The sequence below is a fragment of the Macrobrachium nipponense genome, chromosome 18, assembly GCF_015104395.2.
Source record: "Macrobrachium nipponense isolate FS-2020 chromosome 18, ASM1510439v2, whole genome shotgun sequence".
Taxonomy (NCBI): Eukaryota; Metazoa; Arthropoda; class Malacostraca; order Decapoda; family Palaemonidae; genus Macrobrachium; species Macrobrachium nipponense.
This window is the reverse complement of record NC_087211.1, coordinates 35,100,093-35,115,534: the sequence shown is the minus strand read 5'-3', so window position 1 is coordinate 35,115,534 and position 15,442 is coordinate 35,100,093. Positions and strand designations below refer to the sequence as shown.

The following is a 15,442-nucleotide window of genomic DNA, read 5'->3' as shown; positions in this document are numbered from 1 at the left end:
TTTTTGACTGTCTTTTGGAAAAGAAGCCCCACACAACTTCTTCTGGAAGGTAGAGAAATTTTTTAGAATTTTTTTTCTTATACCATGTGCCTATGCATATCTTCCTCTTTCCAACTCTGTGTTTTTTTAAATTGACCATCCTTAAATGTAGTCCAGTCTAGGGGTATGCTATATATATATATATATATTAAGCCTGGACTGTGTGGGTTTAAGTTAGGTTTCAAGAAATTGGGGTCATTTTGTGTGTATCTTAATTATGTATTCTGCATGTTCTTATTAATTAATTCAGTCCTCACCATTTTTCTGGCTTCTGATTGAACGTTGTTTAATAAATCATAGGTTATACAATGCAAAAGGTTGGGCTTACTGTTAAAACTTATGTAAGGATTGTAATTGGAGTTGACATAATTAGGTACTCAAAACATGTAAAAAGTGGTGAATGATTCCATACCATGTTACAGTGTGGCAGATAAGTTTATTTTCATGTTGGATTACAGGGATTTACATTCATCATATTAGTATAAAAGATAGTAATTAATTTACTATTTCTTTTGGCACTCACAGAGTCAGTTAGGGCGGGTGCTACTTCAAGGGAGTGATTGTCTCTACCTCAACACGTCAGAAGGTTTGGCTGGTGTTCCTGATTCCCAAGACTCGCTCGCATTCTATTTTGATGAAGAAGAAGAAGGTGCCTTTGAGGAGCCTGCTCATTCCAGGGATACCCAGTATAATGTAGCTGCAAACAAACAGTGGATAGTGATACCAATACCCTATAAATATACTGCCTCCAATTGGCCAATAAGGGTAAGGGGTAGTGTGATGAAGAGGACGTTTTTTTTTTTTTATAAATTTTATGGATATCATTTATTTATGTTTTGTATTTTAATATCAGTAGTGTTTTGGACTTCGGGTAAAGTAATGTTGATATCATTGCCAGATCCATCAAATATTTCTGTAGGCTTTAAAATAAGTCAGTTGTAGCATATGGGAAGTTAAGAAGAATATAAATAAAGCTGTTAATTGAATGAAGTTCCTTTTTTATTCATACTGTGTTATATATCTCTCAGTAATCTTTATTTACTTATTATTATTAGTATTGTTATTATTGTATTATTATTATTATTAGTTTTATTAATTAGTAATTGCTGCCTCAGCTGCATTAATTTTATAAAGGTTCTTCTCTATTTTCCTAATTATTGTTTTCTTATTGCATAAAATGCCAGTGGCAGTAGTCAAATTTTCAGGGTATATCCCGTAGAGTTTATCAAGGGTAAAGTGAAATTCGATTCCTTTGGTAGGGGCCACAACGTTTCGTCTGGGACTTCAGACATCCTCTTTGGCGGAGGTAGGTGATGGACTGAAACAAGAGGGTGAGAGTCTGCTTTTATAGTGGCAGCAGCAGGGGACTTTATGCTACTGCTTTTTCATTGGCTATCGAATGGCGAGCTGCTTTACAATTGGCTGTCTGGCTGCGGGCTCAAACCAGTTCTCAAGTGCATGATCAGCAGTCGTGCCGATCTCAGCTGCGTGGTGTCACGCCGGGCTTCACTTTGATTGGTCAATGGCTGTGTGACATCACCGCTGGTATTACTGATATGTTAAAGTCATCTTTGGTGTTATTTTCTTGAATTGGGGCATTTTTGGGTGGCGGTATGGTGGTGTTTTCTGATACTTGTGTGTTTCTTCGCATGTAGGTTGGGAGCAAAAAGGCCTCATGCATCATAATCATGGGGGGCTTTTGTTCCTGGGTGAGTAACCCCTACAGAAAGCGCAGACGGCGAGGGTCTGGTGCTCTCCCTATTATCCTTGTGTTGAGGATAATACAGTCGTGGAAGATTGTGTCTCGGTGGGCGCTGAGGGCGTGATTTTGTTGACCCCTTCTTGGGTGTGATAGGAGATTCTCTTTGCAAGACGCATTTTCGGCCTGGGCATATGTAATGGTATCCTGATGGTGGTGAGGGGTTATTTTTCATGATTAAATCTCTTGTTCTCCTGTTTTTGTAATATATTATAAGGTCCACCATCTTGCCTTCTTCAGTGTGGAGTTCTCCTTGAGGATCTTCCTCATCGAGTTCTCCTCACAGTACTGAGAGTGCATGAAGGCCTTATAATATATTCTGATGTCCTCAGTGGGGCGGGGTCATAGATTTTCTTCCTCATCTGAGTACCATCTTTCGAGGGTGGTGCGCCCTTCTCGGTTTGATGAGCTTATTAGAATATCTGTTGTTAACGAGCATCTGCAAAGCTTTATCAAGCTCGAGGTGCGTGTCCTGCCAGGTAGAACAATGGGAGAGGACCCTTTTCACAAAGGCCCTAACAGTGGTGTTCTTAAACCTGTCAGGGCACTCGCTGTCCCAGTTGAAGTACATTCCTAAATTGGTCTTCTTCGTGTAGACAGAAGTACAGAGACCGTTTTCTGTCTTCATTATAAGGACGTCGAGGAAGGGGAGCCGATCATTGGTGCTAAACTCCACTCTGTGGTTTAGTATGCTGCATTGCTGGAATTGGCGACGAAGGGCTTCTACTTCATCCTTGGTGTCGACTTGCACAATCGATCAGTACCACGAGGAGGAGAACTCGATGAAGATCATCATCAGTTGAATATCCTCCCCACTGAAGAAGGCAAGATGGTGGACCTTATATTACAAAAAACAAGAGAACAAGAGATTTAATCATGAAAAATAACCCCTCACTACCATTACGAGACCCCCTCAAACTGACGAACGTAGTATACCAATACATATGCCCCGCCTGAGGATATCCTGGGAAGTACAATGGAATGACTAAAATGCGTCTTGCGAAGAGATTCTCCTATCATGCCCAAGAAGGGGCCATCAAGAATCACGCCCTCACCGTTTACCGCGACTGTATTATCCGCAACACCAGGATAATAGGGAGAGCACCCGACCCTGGCCGTCTGCGGCTTTTGGAGGTGTTACTCATCCAGGAGCAAAAGCCCTCCATGAATATGACGTATGAGGCCTTTTTGCTTCCGACCTGCATGCGAAGAAACACACCTGTACTGGCAAACACCACCATATTGGCACCCAAAAACACCCTAATTCAAGAAAATAACACCGAAGACAACTTTAAAACTATCAGTAATACCAGCAGTGACGTCACACAGCAATTAACCAATCAAAATGAAGCCCGGCGTGATGCCATGCAGCTGAAAAGATCAGCACTACTGCTGAGCATGTGCTCGAGAACGAGTTTGACCCCACAGCCAAGCAGCCAATCGTAAAGCAGCTCACCATTCGTTGGTCAATGAAAAAGCAGCGGCAAGGAGTCCCCCGCTGCGCCGCCACAGTAAAAGCAGACAGACTCGCCCTCTTGCTTCAGTCCATCACCTACCTCCGCCTAAGAGGATGTCTGAAGTCAAAGACGAAACGTCGCGGACCCTACCAAAGGAATCAAATTTCACTTTACCCTTGATAAACTATACTGGATATACTATGAAATTTTGATTACTGCCTCCCGCATTTTTTTTGTAATAAAATTAAAATCAACTTTGATAATTACATATTTGAGACATGTCAACCTTCGGTGAGTTGCTCACCAATTTAAGCAACAATTAGAAGACAATAATTAGGAAAATAGAGAAGAACCTGTATAAAATTAATTCAGCTGAGGCAGCAATTACTTTTAACAAAACTTGTTTAATAGAGGATTTACTTCCAGCATATGATCATCATTATCATCATCATTATATTGTGTAAAGTCTTGAATCCATAAGTTAAATTGATTTAGACACTGCCCTGCTTATGAACTTCAGACAGGGTCACAAGCTAAAATTGTGTTTGAAGCATTCCCCTTTGCCACCCACAAGTTCAAATTTTGCTCTGGGTACCTAATCTGCTACCAAGAATTTTTGCAAAGAACATGAGGAAGAAGAAAAACCTGTTCCTTTTACCCCTTCTGTGATTAACTACCTGATAACCAGGGACTGTCTGTACCCTTTTTCTAAATTTCCAGTTTTTTATATTTATCCTTTTTTTTTAATTAGGCTGTATTATAAGGAATTTACTTTGGATGTTAGAAGATAAAAATAAATAGGAATATTTCAAGAGTATGAAAAAATATTCTTGTGATTGTAAGACCACATCCTTAATCACAAGAATACTGGGGAGGGGTAAAGGAACAGGATCTTCTTCCTCTTCATGTTCTTTGCAAAAATTATTACTAGAAGCGTATGTGCCCAGAGCAAAATTTTAATGTAAACATCAACAAAAATTATGCACTACATATTAAAAACCAATTTATGGACAAATTAAGTTACGAACAGCCGTTCAGAACATAGCTCATTCTTAAGTATGGTAGTGTGTAGTTGTTAGAAGAAATAATGAATTTATTTTAATCAGGAATAAAAGTATCTGGATTGAAATATTTTTTAACTATTTCCTGCGCAACTGTGTGACCCATAGCCTAAGGTTTTCATACAATCAACTTACCTGTCAGATATATACATAGCTAAGACTCCGTCGTCCCCGACAGAAATTCAAATTTCGCGCCACTCGCTATAGGTAGGTCAGGTGATCTACCGGCCTGCCCTGGGCGGCAGGACTAGGAACCATTCCCGTTTTCTATCATATTTTCTCTGTCGCCGGTGGTATCAACATTGTTGCTATTACCTCCTGACTTAGATTCTTATTTCATCCTTTGATCATCGTTTATCGGCTTTTTGGTGACGTATCTGGATCGTGTTTTTGGCATTCGCTACTGTGGACTGATTTTGGACTTGCTTTTTGGAATTTTCTCAGTATGTCTGATTCAAATGTGAGTGTGAGAATGTGTGTGAATGTAGGCTGCAGGGTGAGGATACCGAAAGCTTCGGTTGATCCTCACACTGTATGTCGTAAATGTAGGGGGTTTCAGTGTTCTGCTACTAATACCTGTCATGAATGTGAGGGATTAAATGCAGAAGAATGGAAGACTTTAACTTCTTATTTGAAGAAGTTAGAGAGGGATAGGGTTAGACGTTTGAAAGGTGTGAGTACAAGGCCTATTGAGCCTTTTATTGATCCTTATTCTAATCCTGATGAGTTGGATTCTCCCTATTTGTCTAATTCACAAGCTTTACTTTCTGAATCGGCCTCGGAAATCGCCGATCTGAAAGCTACAATTCAGCAGATGAAGTCCAAAATGGCGGACTTACAAGGTAAGGCTAGTGAAAGTGAGCATTACAGTGAAGTGAGTTCTCCAGTGTTGTGGAGGGGGCGTTTGATCGTCCTGCGACGCTCCCAGGCCTAGCCTCTTCCAAGCTCCCATGCCCAGAGGAGAAGGAAAGTCGAAAGCCTTAAGGAGGTCGTGGGGAATCCCCAACGGTCAGACGTCCCTTCAGCAGACTCTGTTTCGTTGCAGGCTGCTCAGGGTCGCTATAGAAAAAGCGTCCTGCGTGAGTGTTTCTCATCCTCTCCCTCTCCCTCACCTAAACGAGGGTGGAAGGAGTCGGATCTATCTAGGCCTCTGAAACGGCATTTGAAAAGAAACCTGAATTGGATTCAGAGACCCGGGAGCGTTTCTGCAAAGATGAAGCCCCCTCGTCAATTAAAAAGGCGAAGGTGGCGTCAGCGTCACCCGACGTGGACGTGGAAGAACGCTTTCCTACTCCTTCTCCCCCGATTGAAGATGACGTGGGAGAAGCTTCAAGGAAGATTCTCATGGCAGTGCAGGAACAACTAGCCTCTTTGGTGGGAGTGTTAGCGAGGGATCCTCCTCGTAGGAAGGACGTTTCGCTTCCAATCAAGAAGTCTCGTCCTCTCTCCCCTGCAAAGCGAGAGACGTCATGCAGACGTGAAGCTTCCAAACATACCGCAGAGGCGTCGGTTTCGAGAGCGAGATCGAGGGAACCTTACGGCAGAAACGTAACGCCAGATAGACGTGAGGCGTCTTATAGGCGTGAAGCGTCATTAAAAGCGTCTTATAAGCGCGAGGCTCCAACCAAGGTATTGGCGCCAGTTAGGACGCCAGTTGAGAGCGAAGCGTCTTCCAGGCGCGAGGCGTCATCCAGACGTCAGCAGCCAGACAAGCGGGAGGCGTCAGCCAGGACGCTTGGCGGACGAGAAGCGTCATCCAAGCGGGAGGCGTCATCCTTTTATGGAGAGAAGCCTAGGCTGTTGGCGCCTTCCAAGAATATTAAAGCTTTGAAGAGGAAGGAATATCATTCCCTTAGCCCCTCTCCTATCAGGAGTTTGTCTCCCCCAGAGGAAAGACGTCCTGATTTGTTAGCGGAGACTCATCTAGACCCCGAGTTAGAAGTAAACTCGGAGGACGAGTATCAGGGAAGAGAAGGACTGTCGAACTATAAAGTTTTGACAGCCTTGCTTCTAGAAGAGTATGGAGACGACTTGACCCCTGCCGCTCCTCCTTCTCCGCGCTCTCTTTTCTCGAGTGCAAAGACGAAGAAGTCTTCGTCTTTTCTTAGAATGAAATCCGCCATTTCGATTAAGAGGGCTCTTCAGTCATTAGACTCATGGATGAAGTCGAAGAAGGAGTTGGTAAGAACGGACTTCTGCATGCCCCCAGCGAGACTAGCTGGTAAACGAGGCATTTGGTATCAGACGGGAGAGAATATGTGCATTCCTCTTCCGTCTTCGACAGAAGCGGACTTTTCGACCTTAGTTGACGCTTCTCGTAGACAAGGTTTGAACTCTGCCCGTATAACTTGGGGCATTTCAGAACTGGATCATCTCCTCAAGGGACTCTTCCATGTATTGGAAGTTTTCAACTTCTTAGATTGGTCCCTTGGGGTGATGTCCAAGAAAGCCCATGATTCTGAAGGACTCGAACCAGAAGTCCTCTGTGTATTTTGTCTTGTATTGAAAAAGCGGTTCAGGATGGCTCGGTTGAGATCTCCTCTTTATTTGGAGCAGGTCTTCTTAAAAAGAGGACAGTTTATAGTGCCTTTTTGACCAAAGCGGTCTCCCACTCTCAGAGGGCAGCGCTACTGTACTCTCCATTGTCAGACTTTTTGTTCCCTTCTCAGTTAGTGAAGGACATTTCTCGTTCATTAACTGAGAAGGCGACTCAAGACCTTCTTACGCAGTCAGCAAGGAAGAAGAAACCTGCTACTGCGACGGAAAAAAAAGGACTGAGTACATCAGTTCAGCCCTTTCGAGGTGGCCCGACCTCCAGAGCTCCCGCAAGAAGGAAGGCTCCTGAGAAGAGAGGTAGGTTTGCCTTTCGTCCCTTTAAAAAGGGAAAGTGATGCTTGTCTACCTCCAAGCACCAGTAGGTGCTAGGCTCCTGGGATTTGTGGAGGCCTGGGCACTTATAAACGCAGACGCTTCATCTATGTCTGTAATAAGGAAGGGATATCGTATCCCTTTCCTGAACACTCCTCCCCTAACGTCAACACCGCGGGAACTAACAGCCAAGTACAAGGATCCTGTGCTGAGAGATACTCTTCGATCGATGGTGGATCAGATGTGGGACAAGAGAGCGATAGAACTAGTACTGGATCAAAATCTCTCCGGGGTTTTACAATCGCCTTTTTCTGGTTGCGAAAGCCTCGGGAGGCTGGAGACCAGTACTAGACGTCAGCTCTCAGAACAAATTTGATTCAGAAGGAGAAGTTCTCGATGGAGACTTCTGCCTCAGTTCTTGCGTCAATGCGACAAGGAGATTGGATGGTGTCTCTGGATCTCCAGGACGCCTATTTTCACGTCCTGATCCACCCTTCATCGAAGAAGTACCTCCGTTTCATGACGGGGGGAAGGATCTTTCAGTTCAGAGCCTTGTGTTTCGGCCTTTCCACAGCTCCTCAGGTCTTCACAAGCCTGATGAAGAATGTGGCGAGGTTTCTTCACCTCAAAGGAGTAAAAATATCTCTGTATCTGGACGACTGGCTCATCAGGGCCAGATCAGAGAGACAGTGCTTGGAGGACCTTACGTTGACTTTAAACCTGATCAGATCGTTGGGATTACTCGTAAACCTCGAGAAGTCGCAGCTGACCCCCAGACAGAACTTAGTCTATCTGGGGATTCAGATGGATTCTCGGGGTTTTCGAGTATTTCCTTCGCAAGAGAGAATCGCAAAAGGTTAGCAGAAAGTCTCTCTCTTCTTAGGGAAGGAACAGACGTCGGCGAGGGAATGGCTGAGCCTTCTAGGGACCCTTTCCTCGCTCGAACAGTTCTTCCCGCTAGGAAGACTTCATTTACGTCCGCTTCAATTTTTCCTCGAGGTCTTGGAGTTGGAAAACCGGACATCTTTCAGACGCCTTTCCCATTCCAGTGGAGATAAGACCGCACTTGGAATGGTGGTTGCCCCCTCTGAAAGAGAACAAAGGAATCTCTCAAAAAATAAAAAAACCAGAACCCAGACATAGTGTTGTACTCCGACGCGTCGGAGAAAGGTTGGGGAGCAACATTAGGCTCGAAGGAGGTGTCAGGCACCTGGGAAACAGCGCAGGTGTCTTGGCACATAAACTGCAAAGAGCTCTTCGCCGTACACCTGGCTTTGAAGAGTCTAGAACCTCTTGTTTCGAACAAAGTAGTTCAAGTAAATGTGGACAACACCACAGCACTTGCCTACATTCGAAAACAAGGAGGGACTCACTCCTCGTTCCTTTACGAACTTACAAAAGATCTTTTACTTTGGACGTCTCAGAGGAACATCTCCCTTCTTACAAGGTTCGTTCAGGGAGAAAGGAATGTGAGGGCGGACAGGCTCAGCAGGAGGAACCAGGTCCTTCACACAGATTGGACCCTACACGAAGAGGTGTGTCAAGATCTCTGGTCTCTGTGGGGGACTCCTCATGTGGATCTCTTCGCCACGTTCATCTCCAAAAGGCTGGCAGTCTTTTGCTCGGTCGTGGAAGACCCCAGAGCTCTTATGGTAGACGCCTTCCTGCTGGACTGGTCTCATGTAGACGTCTACGCTTTTCCTCCATTCAAAATCCTGGGACTAGTGCTGAAAAAGTTTGTGGCTTCAAAGGAGACGAGGATGACATTGATAGCCCCCTTTTGGCCGGCTCAAGACTGGTTCACGGAGGTGGTGGAGTGGATCGTAGACTTTCCCAGATCCCTACCAAGAAGGATGGATCTTCTCAAACAGAGCCACACTTCCAGAGGTATCATCAAAACCTCCCCGCTCTCGCTCTGACTGCCTTTCGACTATCGAAAGACTCGTCAGAGCGAGAGGGTTTTCTCGCGAAGTTGCAAGCGCGATCGCGAGAGCCCGCAGAACCTCCACTAGACAAGTATATCAGTCCAAGTGGGAGGTTTTTAGAAGGTGGTGTAGAACTAAGAAGTTGTCCTCCTCCACTACCTCTGTAGCGGAAATTGCGGATTTCCTTCTATTCCTGAGAGAAGAATCTCATCTAGCTGTATCCACAATAAAGGGATACAGAAGTATGCTCTCGGCAGTCTTCAGGAATAGAGGATTAGATCTGGCAGATAACAAGGATCTCCACGATCTCATAAGGTCTTTGAGACTTCAAAGTCTTTAAGGAACCGGTCCCTCCTAACTGGAACCTAGACGTGGTTCTCAAGTTCCTATCATCCGAAAGGTTCGAACCTCCTCATCTGGCATCGTTTAGAGACATCACCAGAAAATGCCTATTCCTATTATCTTTAGCTACGGCAAAGAGAATTAGTGAATTACATGCTCTGCAGGATAAAGTAGGATTCAAGGGAGACTCAGCTATTTGCTCGTTTAAGACCCTGTTTTTAGCTAAAAACGAGAATCCCACAAATCCCTGGCCTAAGTCATTCGAAGTCAAAGGCATATCGAGTCTCGTAGGCAGAGAAGCAGAGGTCTCTATGTCCTGTAAGAGCTCTGAAATTCTACCTTCAGAGAAAGCACCAGATGGGAGGCTCTAGGCAAGGTCTTTGGTGCGCGGTAAAAGACCCCACAGACTGATGTCCAAGAATGCTCTTGCATTCTTTGTGAGAAACTTCATTACAGACGCGCATAAGATCTGTCCTGACGAAGAGTTCCGACTCTTAAAAGTGAAAGCTCATGAAGTGAGAGCAGTAGCGACGTCTCTCTCGTTTCATAAGAATATGTCGCTTAAAAACATCATAGATACGACATTTTGGAGATGCAAACTCAGTATTTGCATCTCATTACTTGAAAGACGTTCGTGTGACCTATGAGAAATGTTTTTCTCTGGGTCCTTTCGTATTGGCGGATACGATCCTGGGTATGGGAGCCGACACCAATCCTTAAGTATATAGTTACCTTCTTTTTGGATATGGTCTGGAGTCTCTTCTAACAAAAAGGACTTGGTTCTGCACGGGCGGCCGTCTCTGTTGTTCAGTAAGAGACTCTTGTCATATCTAATTAGATGAGTATAAATTTTTTTTTTTGAAAATTATGTATGTGTGCGTATTGTGCTTTTTTGAGTTATGGTTGTTGTGAAGAGTTGTCGGGATAACTCGGAACAATCTTTATTTCTAACGTGGTTAGGATCAGGTGGTCGGGATTGGTTGTGTGCTCCTTCATAAGGTGTACGTATTGTCATATAAGTGGATCAGCACCCATTGACAAAGTCCTTTCAGGCTCTGCCGAGTAAGCGGATAAGACCCCTTCGGCAGACCCACAAGAACTCTTGGCCATAGATCATATATCTCGCTAAAGTTTCTTGAGGTGATGCAGACTACTGGGCAAACACCCACGAAGTCTACCACCTATCAGGTAGGAACCAAGGTTTTATTTATACCTACAACATATGTTGTTTACCTGTCTATTCCATAAGTAGCTGTCTCTTACCCTCCACCAAAGGGTGCCAATCAGCTATGTATATATCTGACAGGTAAGTTGATTGTATGAAAATGATATTGTTATGTTACAATAAAGTTTCATACATACTTACCTGGCAGATATATACAATTAAAGGCCCACCCAGCCTCCCCGCAGGAGACAGGTGGAAGAGAGAAAATATGATAGAAAACGGGAATGGTTCCTAGTCCTGCCGCTCAGGGCAGGCCGGTAGATCACCTGACCTACCTGTAGCGAGTGGCGCGAAATTTTAATTTCTGTCGGGGACGACGGAGTCTTAGCTATGTATATATCTGCCAGGTAAGTATGTATGAAACTTTATTGTAGCATAACAATATCATTTTCATGTGACTTAATTCATATAAAAATACAGTATTCCTGGTTTGAGCTATGTGCTTGTAGATTACCTCTTGTAATTATACAGTACATAAAAAGCAGATATTTTGTTAGATTTTAGTGTTTGCCAAGCAAGCAGTGTTATGATTCCAGTAATGTACAACATACTTTGTATAGATCTGGGCTACATAATATGGTTAAAATATTGAAATGAACTTGGTGCTATGTTTCATTTCAAAGGGCAGAGTTTATATTGCCATTTTTGATTACCATTCTATTTTCAATTTTTTTTTTCAGTACACTTGCGTTGATGAAGCAGGGGAGTTACTTGGTGTTGCTGGACGTAATGGAGTGGCTCATTACTCCTTACGTTTGAGACGTTGGCATCTGTTTGGGAATGAGAGCCAGGAACGAGATTTTGTTGTTACTGGTGGTGTTCTCTGGTGGCGTTCGAATTGGTTAGTATTAGGAGCTTACAACATTCCTGCCAACACAGATGAACTTCGGCTTTATCCCCGGGAACAAAAGCTAGACAATCTTTTTGTTACTACTGTGCCACAGCCAGCACAGGTGAGATCTCTTGTATCTATTTTAAAAGGAGTCAAGAATTTTAACTAGTTTTATAGCAAGAAAGAAAGATTGCACAAAATTCACTGTACATATATGAAATACAGTTTGATATTTTAATTGACTTGAATATATTTAATACAGTGTTTATATTTGTTTACTTAAAGGTAAGATTGCAAAATTAATATACTGGGTATTTTAAATACAGTTTTGGTCTTATTAGTGTAACTTACCCAGTAATTATATAGCTGTAGTTTCTACTTTGATGGCAGCTTGAATTTTGAAAATTGCTATTGTACTTCCTCCGTTGGCTGGTAGGTAAATAGGCTTACCCACCTTGTGGGGAAAAGACGAACAACTACATGAAAATACCTCAATTTATTTCTGCCGTCCTAGAACCAACATGTTGTAGGAGAGCAGCTTGTTTTTCATCATGTACGAACTTGTTGCTTCACTTGCGGTGAAGTATTTTGGCCTTTGGCCACTTGTTATTGATTGAATTGATTTGTCTTTTGTGTGTGTGTGTGGGTAAATAATTTGAGATTTATTATTGTTTCAGCTGGTTTTTCTCGCAGCGAGAATGGTTGATTGGTAGTTAGGAGTTTGGCAGTTCCGTGCTAGTTTCTCCAGCGTTTGGTTTTTTGCTCAACCTTTCACCTAATTGTATTCATTTGATTTTTTCTTTAACTCTTAATTGTTTGATTCGAGTTCAACTAGTTTCAGGTATTGCAGCACTTCTTTTATGATGCACATTCTATTTGTGCTTATTGCAGCGGGTAGGATTGCACTATTAACAACACTTGTGAGGAGTGTGAAAGCAGGGATGAAAAATCATGGAAAAATTTAACTGCACATCGTAATAAACTCGAAAGGGATCGGAAGAGGAAGGCGGCCACTAGAGCCAAGAGACAGCGCCTCAGTGGCATGGTTGGCTTGGTGTTGGCCTTCCACCTCATTGGTCGTGAGTTTGATTCTTGGGAATTCCATTGAGGCGTTAGAGATTTGTAGTTCTGGTGATAGAAATTCACTCTCGACGTGGTTTGGAAATCACGTACAGCCATTGGCCCCGTTGCTGAATAACCACTGGTTCCATGCAAATAAAAATACCATACTAACTAGAGCTGATAGTAAGGTACCCAGTAGCTTGACTCCTAAAGAGGTTAGTACAGGCAGTCCCCAGTTATCAGCTTCCATTCTCAGCAGAGTGCTGACAATCAAAAATCGCCATTAACAGAAACTGCGATTTATGGTGCTTATGGCTCCAATAACCAGTTAATGGCACCTCTGTTAGGCATAGAATGTCGCCATAGCTCTATTGTCAGTACCTTATGGTGCCGATAACCGAAACTCAGCCCGTTATGGCACTATAAAACCAGATCGCCATTACCCATTCTGCCGATAACAGAAGACAGCCTGTACAGAAGTGCCTGTTGTTACCTCTCCAATTTTAAAAATCTCATGTATCCTGAGTCCTCCTATTCCTCCTTTGCCTGAATCACAATCATCGGAGTCCAACCGCTTTGCCAGCTGGGAAGTGAATAGGATTGATACAAATTTTGATCTGATAGTAAGTACGAACTGTGACTGAATTGGTTGAATCAGTGAAATTTTTAATGGATAAGTTGAACAAAAGTGAATGTGAAATGATTATAGAGGAGGGGGCTGCCCGGCTTGCTAACTCTCCAAGTCAAATCAGAGAGGAGGTATACTGGAGGGCCAAGGGAGGTTGATGGGGTCTGCTCGTGGATAGTTGCTCCCCTCAGTCAAACCTGTGCATTCCCAGGTTGCAACAATGGCTTGGAGAGGCGTCTCTGATGTTCTCTGTCTCTCCTCAAGCCCAGGAATGCCCAGCCCAGATTCGGTGAGCCAATGGCGTTACTCTAGGGAGTCTCACCCATTGAAGAGACACCACTCTTCTTTGGAGGATTCTCCTATGGCCTGCAAAAGGCCAAGACAGCTTTTAGGAAGCCCACAAGCTTCTTGCAGTTTTTTGGACAGTCCCAAGAGGTTGCCATCGGATCAAGATGCTTCGGACCATCAGTATTTGGCACCCAAACAATTGACATCTGCATCAAAGCGTCCAGTAGTGCCTGAGAAGTTCTCGCTCCTCATGGGAGCACCCAGAAGTGCCCTTGCACCCAGAAGCATCCATGCGCCTTGCATCTGGGTGCCCAATAAAAGCTGTGTGCCTTTGGCTGGCAACACCTATGTATGTTCACATGGTTTTCTCCTTGGTATCAGCTTGGGTACATTTGCAGGATATGTGCTTGCTGTATTACCTGGATAATTGGCTTGTTCTGGTGTCCTCAGAGACTGTTGCTTCAGAGTAAAGATGACCTATTAGTTTTTGTCATGACCTGGGGAAGTCAGATTTCATCTCTACGCAGCAGGAAAAGTAAATAGGGATGCTAATGGACACACAATCACTGAGAGTTTGTCAAATTTTTGTCAGCTTATTCAGGGAGATTAAATTGTAGTTCATGTCTCAGCAGACCTAACCAGCTTGGTTTTTGCAAGTTATTCTCTGACACCTGTTGTATGTGCAGGAGCTCGTTCCACATGGGCAACTCCACCTGCACTTACTACATGGTCAGTTGAAGGGGCACTGGTTAGCTTCAATTGACCCTCTTAAGCTCATAATTTTGAGCAGAGAGGTGAGAGAGGATTTTGCTTGGTGGCAGGAGAGCAGGAACTTCCTCATGTTGAGTTTCTGTGAACTCTCCACTACCTTTGCGTGTTTGTGGATGCATTAAAGGAGGGTTGCACACACTTGAGTAGCATATTTGTTTCAATTTTGCAGCTAGAGGGAAGTCATTTACATATCAACATTTCAGTAATGTGAGTGGTGTTGCCAGCCCTGTAAATATTCCAGGAATGTGTGACAGGTTACTTGATAGAGTTATTGAAGGATACCACAACTATTAAGGCATTCCTCAACAAGCAAGGGAAATGTTATTCCCAAACCTCTGTCGGTTAGTAAGCTAGATGCATGAGTAGGCAGTTTGCCACACTATCAAACCATCAGCCAAGCACTTTCCAGGGAAGAGGAAAGTTGTGGCACATGATCTTAGCCATCTGGGTCTGGTAGTGGGATGGATTGGTCCCTGACGGAAAGGCAGATTGAGATTGTGAAACATCAGTAATTAACCTTTTCACCACATGACCAAGCAGGAAGCTCATGTTTTCTCCTTTTTCATACCAAATCCATGGGAGGTGATGGAAGATACCTTCCAGCACCCAGAAATGATGTGTATGTGCATGTCTTTCTGCCAGTTAGTTTGCTGGGTGATCAATTGATGTGATCACGTCAGGGCTTAGAATGACCCTGATGGCACCGCATTGGCCCCTTACCAAGTGGCCTCCCAGTCTGCAGGCTCCCTTGTGAAGGACCAAGAGGGATTTCCCAAGGCCCACTCCCATGTTTAGAGATAATGTCAGGCTGTACAGTCCCTCCAGCTACATGCTTATTAGAGGTATCCAGCGGGTCCTGCAAGAGGACTGCACAGATGTAATGGTACCTCAAGCACTCTTCACCAGATGTATACCAAAGTAGGTTATTTTCTGTGTTTGGGGTCACAGACAAGGTCTCCTTTTGTCAGAGCTCTTCAGCAGATTGCAGATATCCCCATCTACCATTGTAGACAAGTTAGAGCCTCAATCTCAGCACTGAAAAACTATGGCTGAGCTAGATCTTCAGACTAAAGGATGTGGATCTCTCTGCGTAGGTAATTAGCTGTATTTATGAAAAGCTTTGAGCAGACTTTTTTTTTCCTCATAAAATTTCTCCTCCAGAGTGGGATATAACTCATTTTCCAC

The 15,442-nt window shown here is 43.7% G+C and overlaps 1 protein-coding gene across 2 annotated transcripts in view; it reads left to right on the top strand.

Moving 5' to 3' along the window:
- LOC135196961 (guanine nucleotide exchange factor subunit Rich-like) overlaps window positions 1-15,442 on the top strand; it is a 387,875-nt gene that overhangs the window by 151,359 nt on the left and 221,074 nt on the right. For both annotated transcript variants that reach the window (XM_064223819.1, XM_064223820.1), the window contains exons 10-11: window positions 565-804; window positions 11,357-11,629. In XM_064223819.1, coding sequence (XP_064079889.1) covers window positions 565-804; window positions 11,357-11,629 — 513 coding nt within the window. The remainder of the gene's footprint in view (window positions 1-564; window positions 805-11,356; window positions 11,630-15,442) is intronic.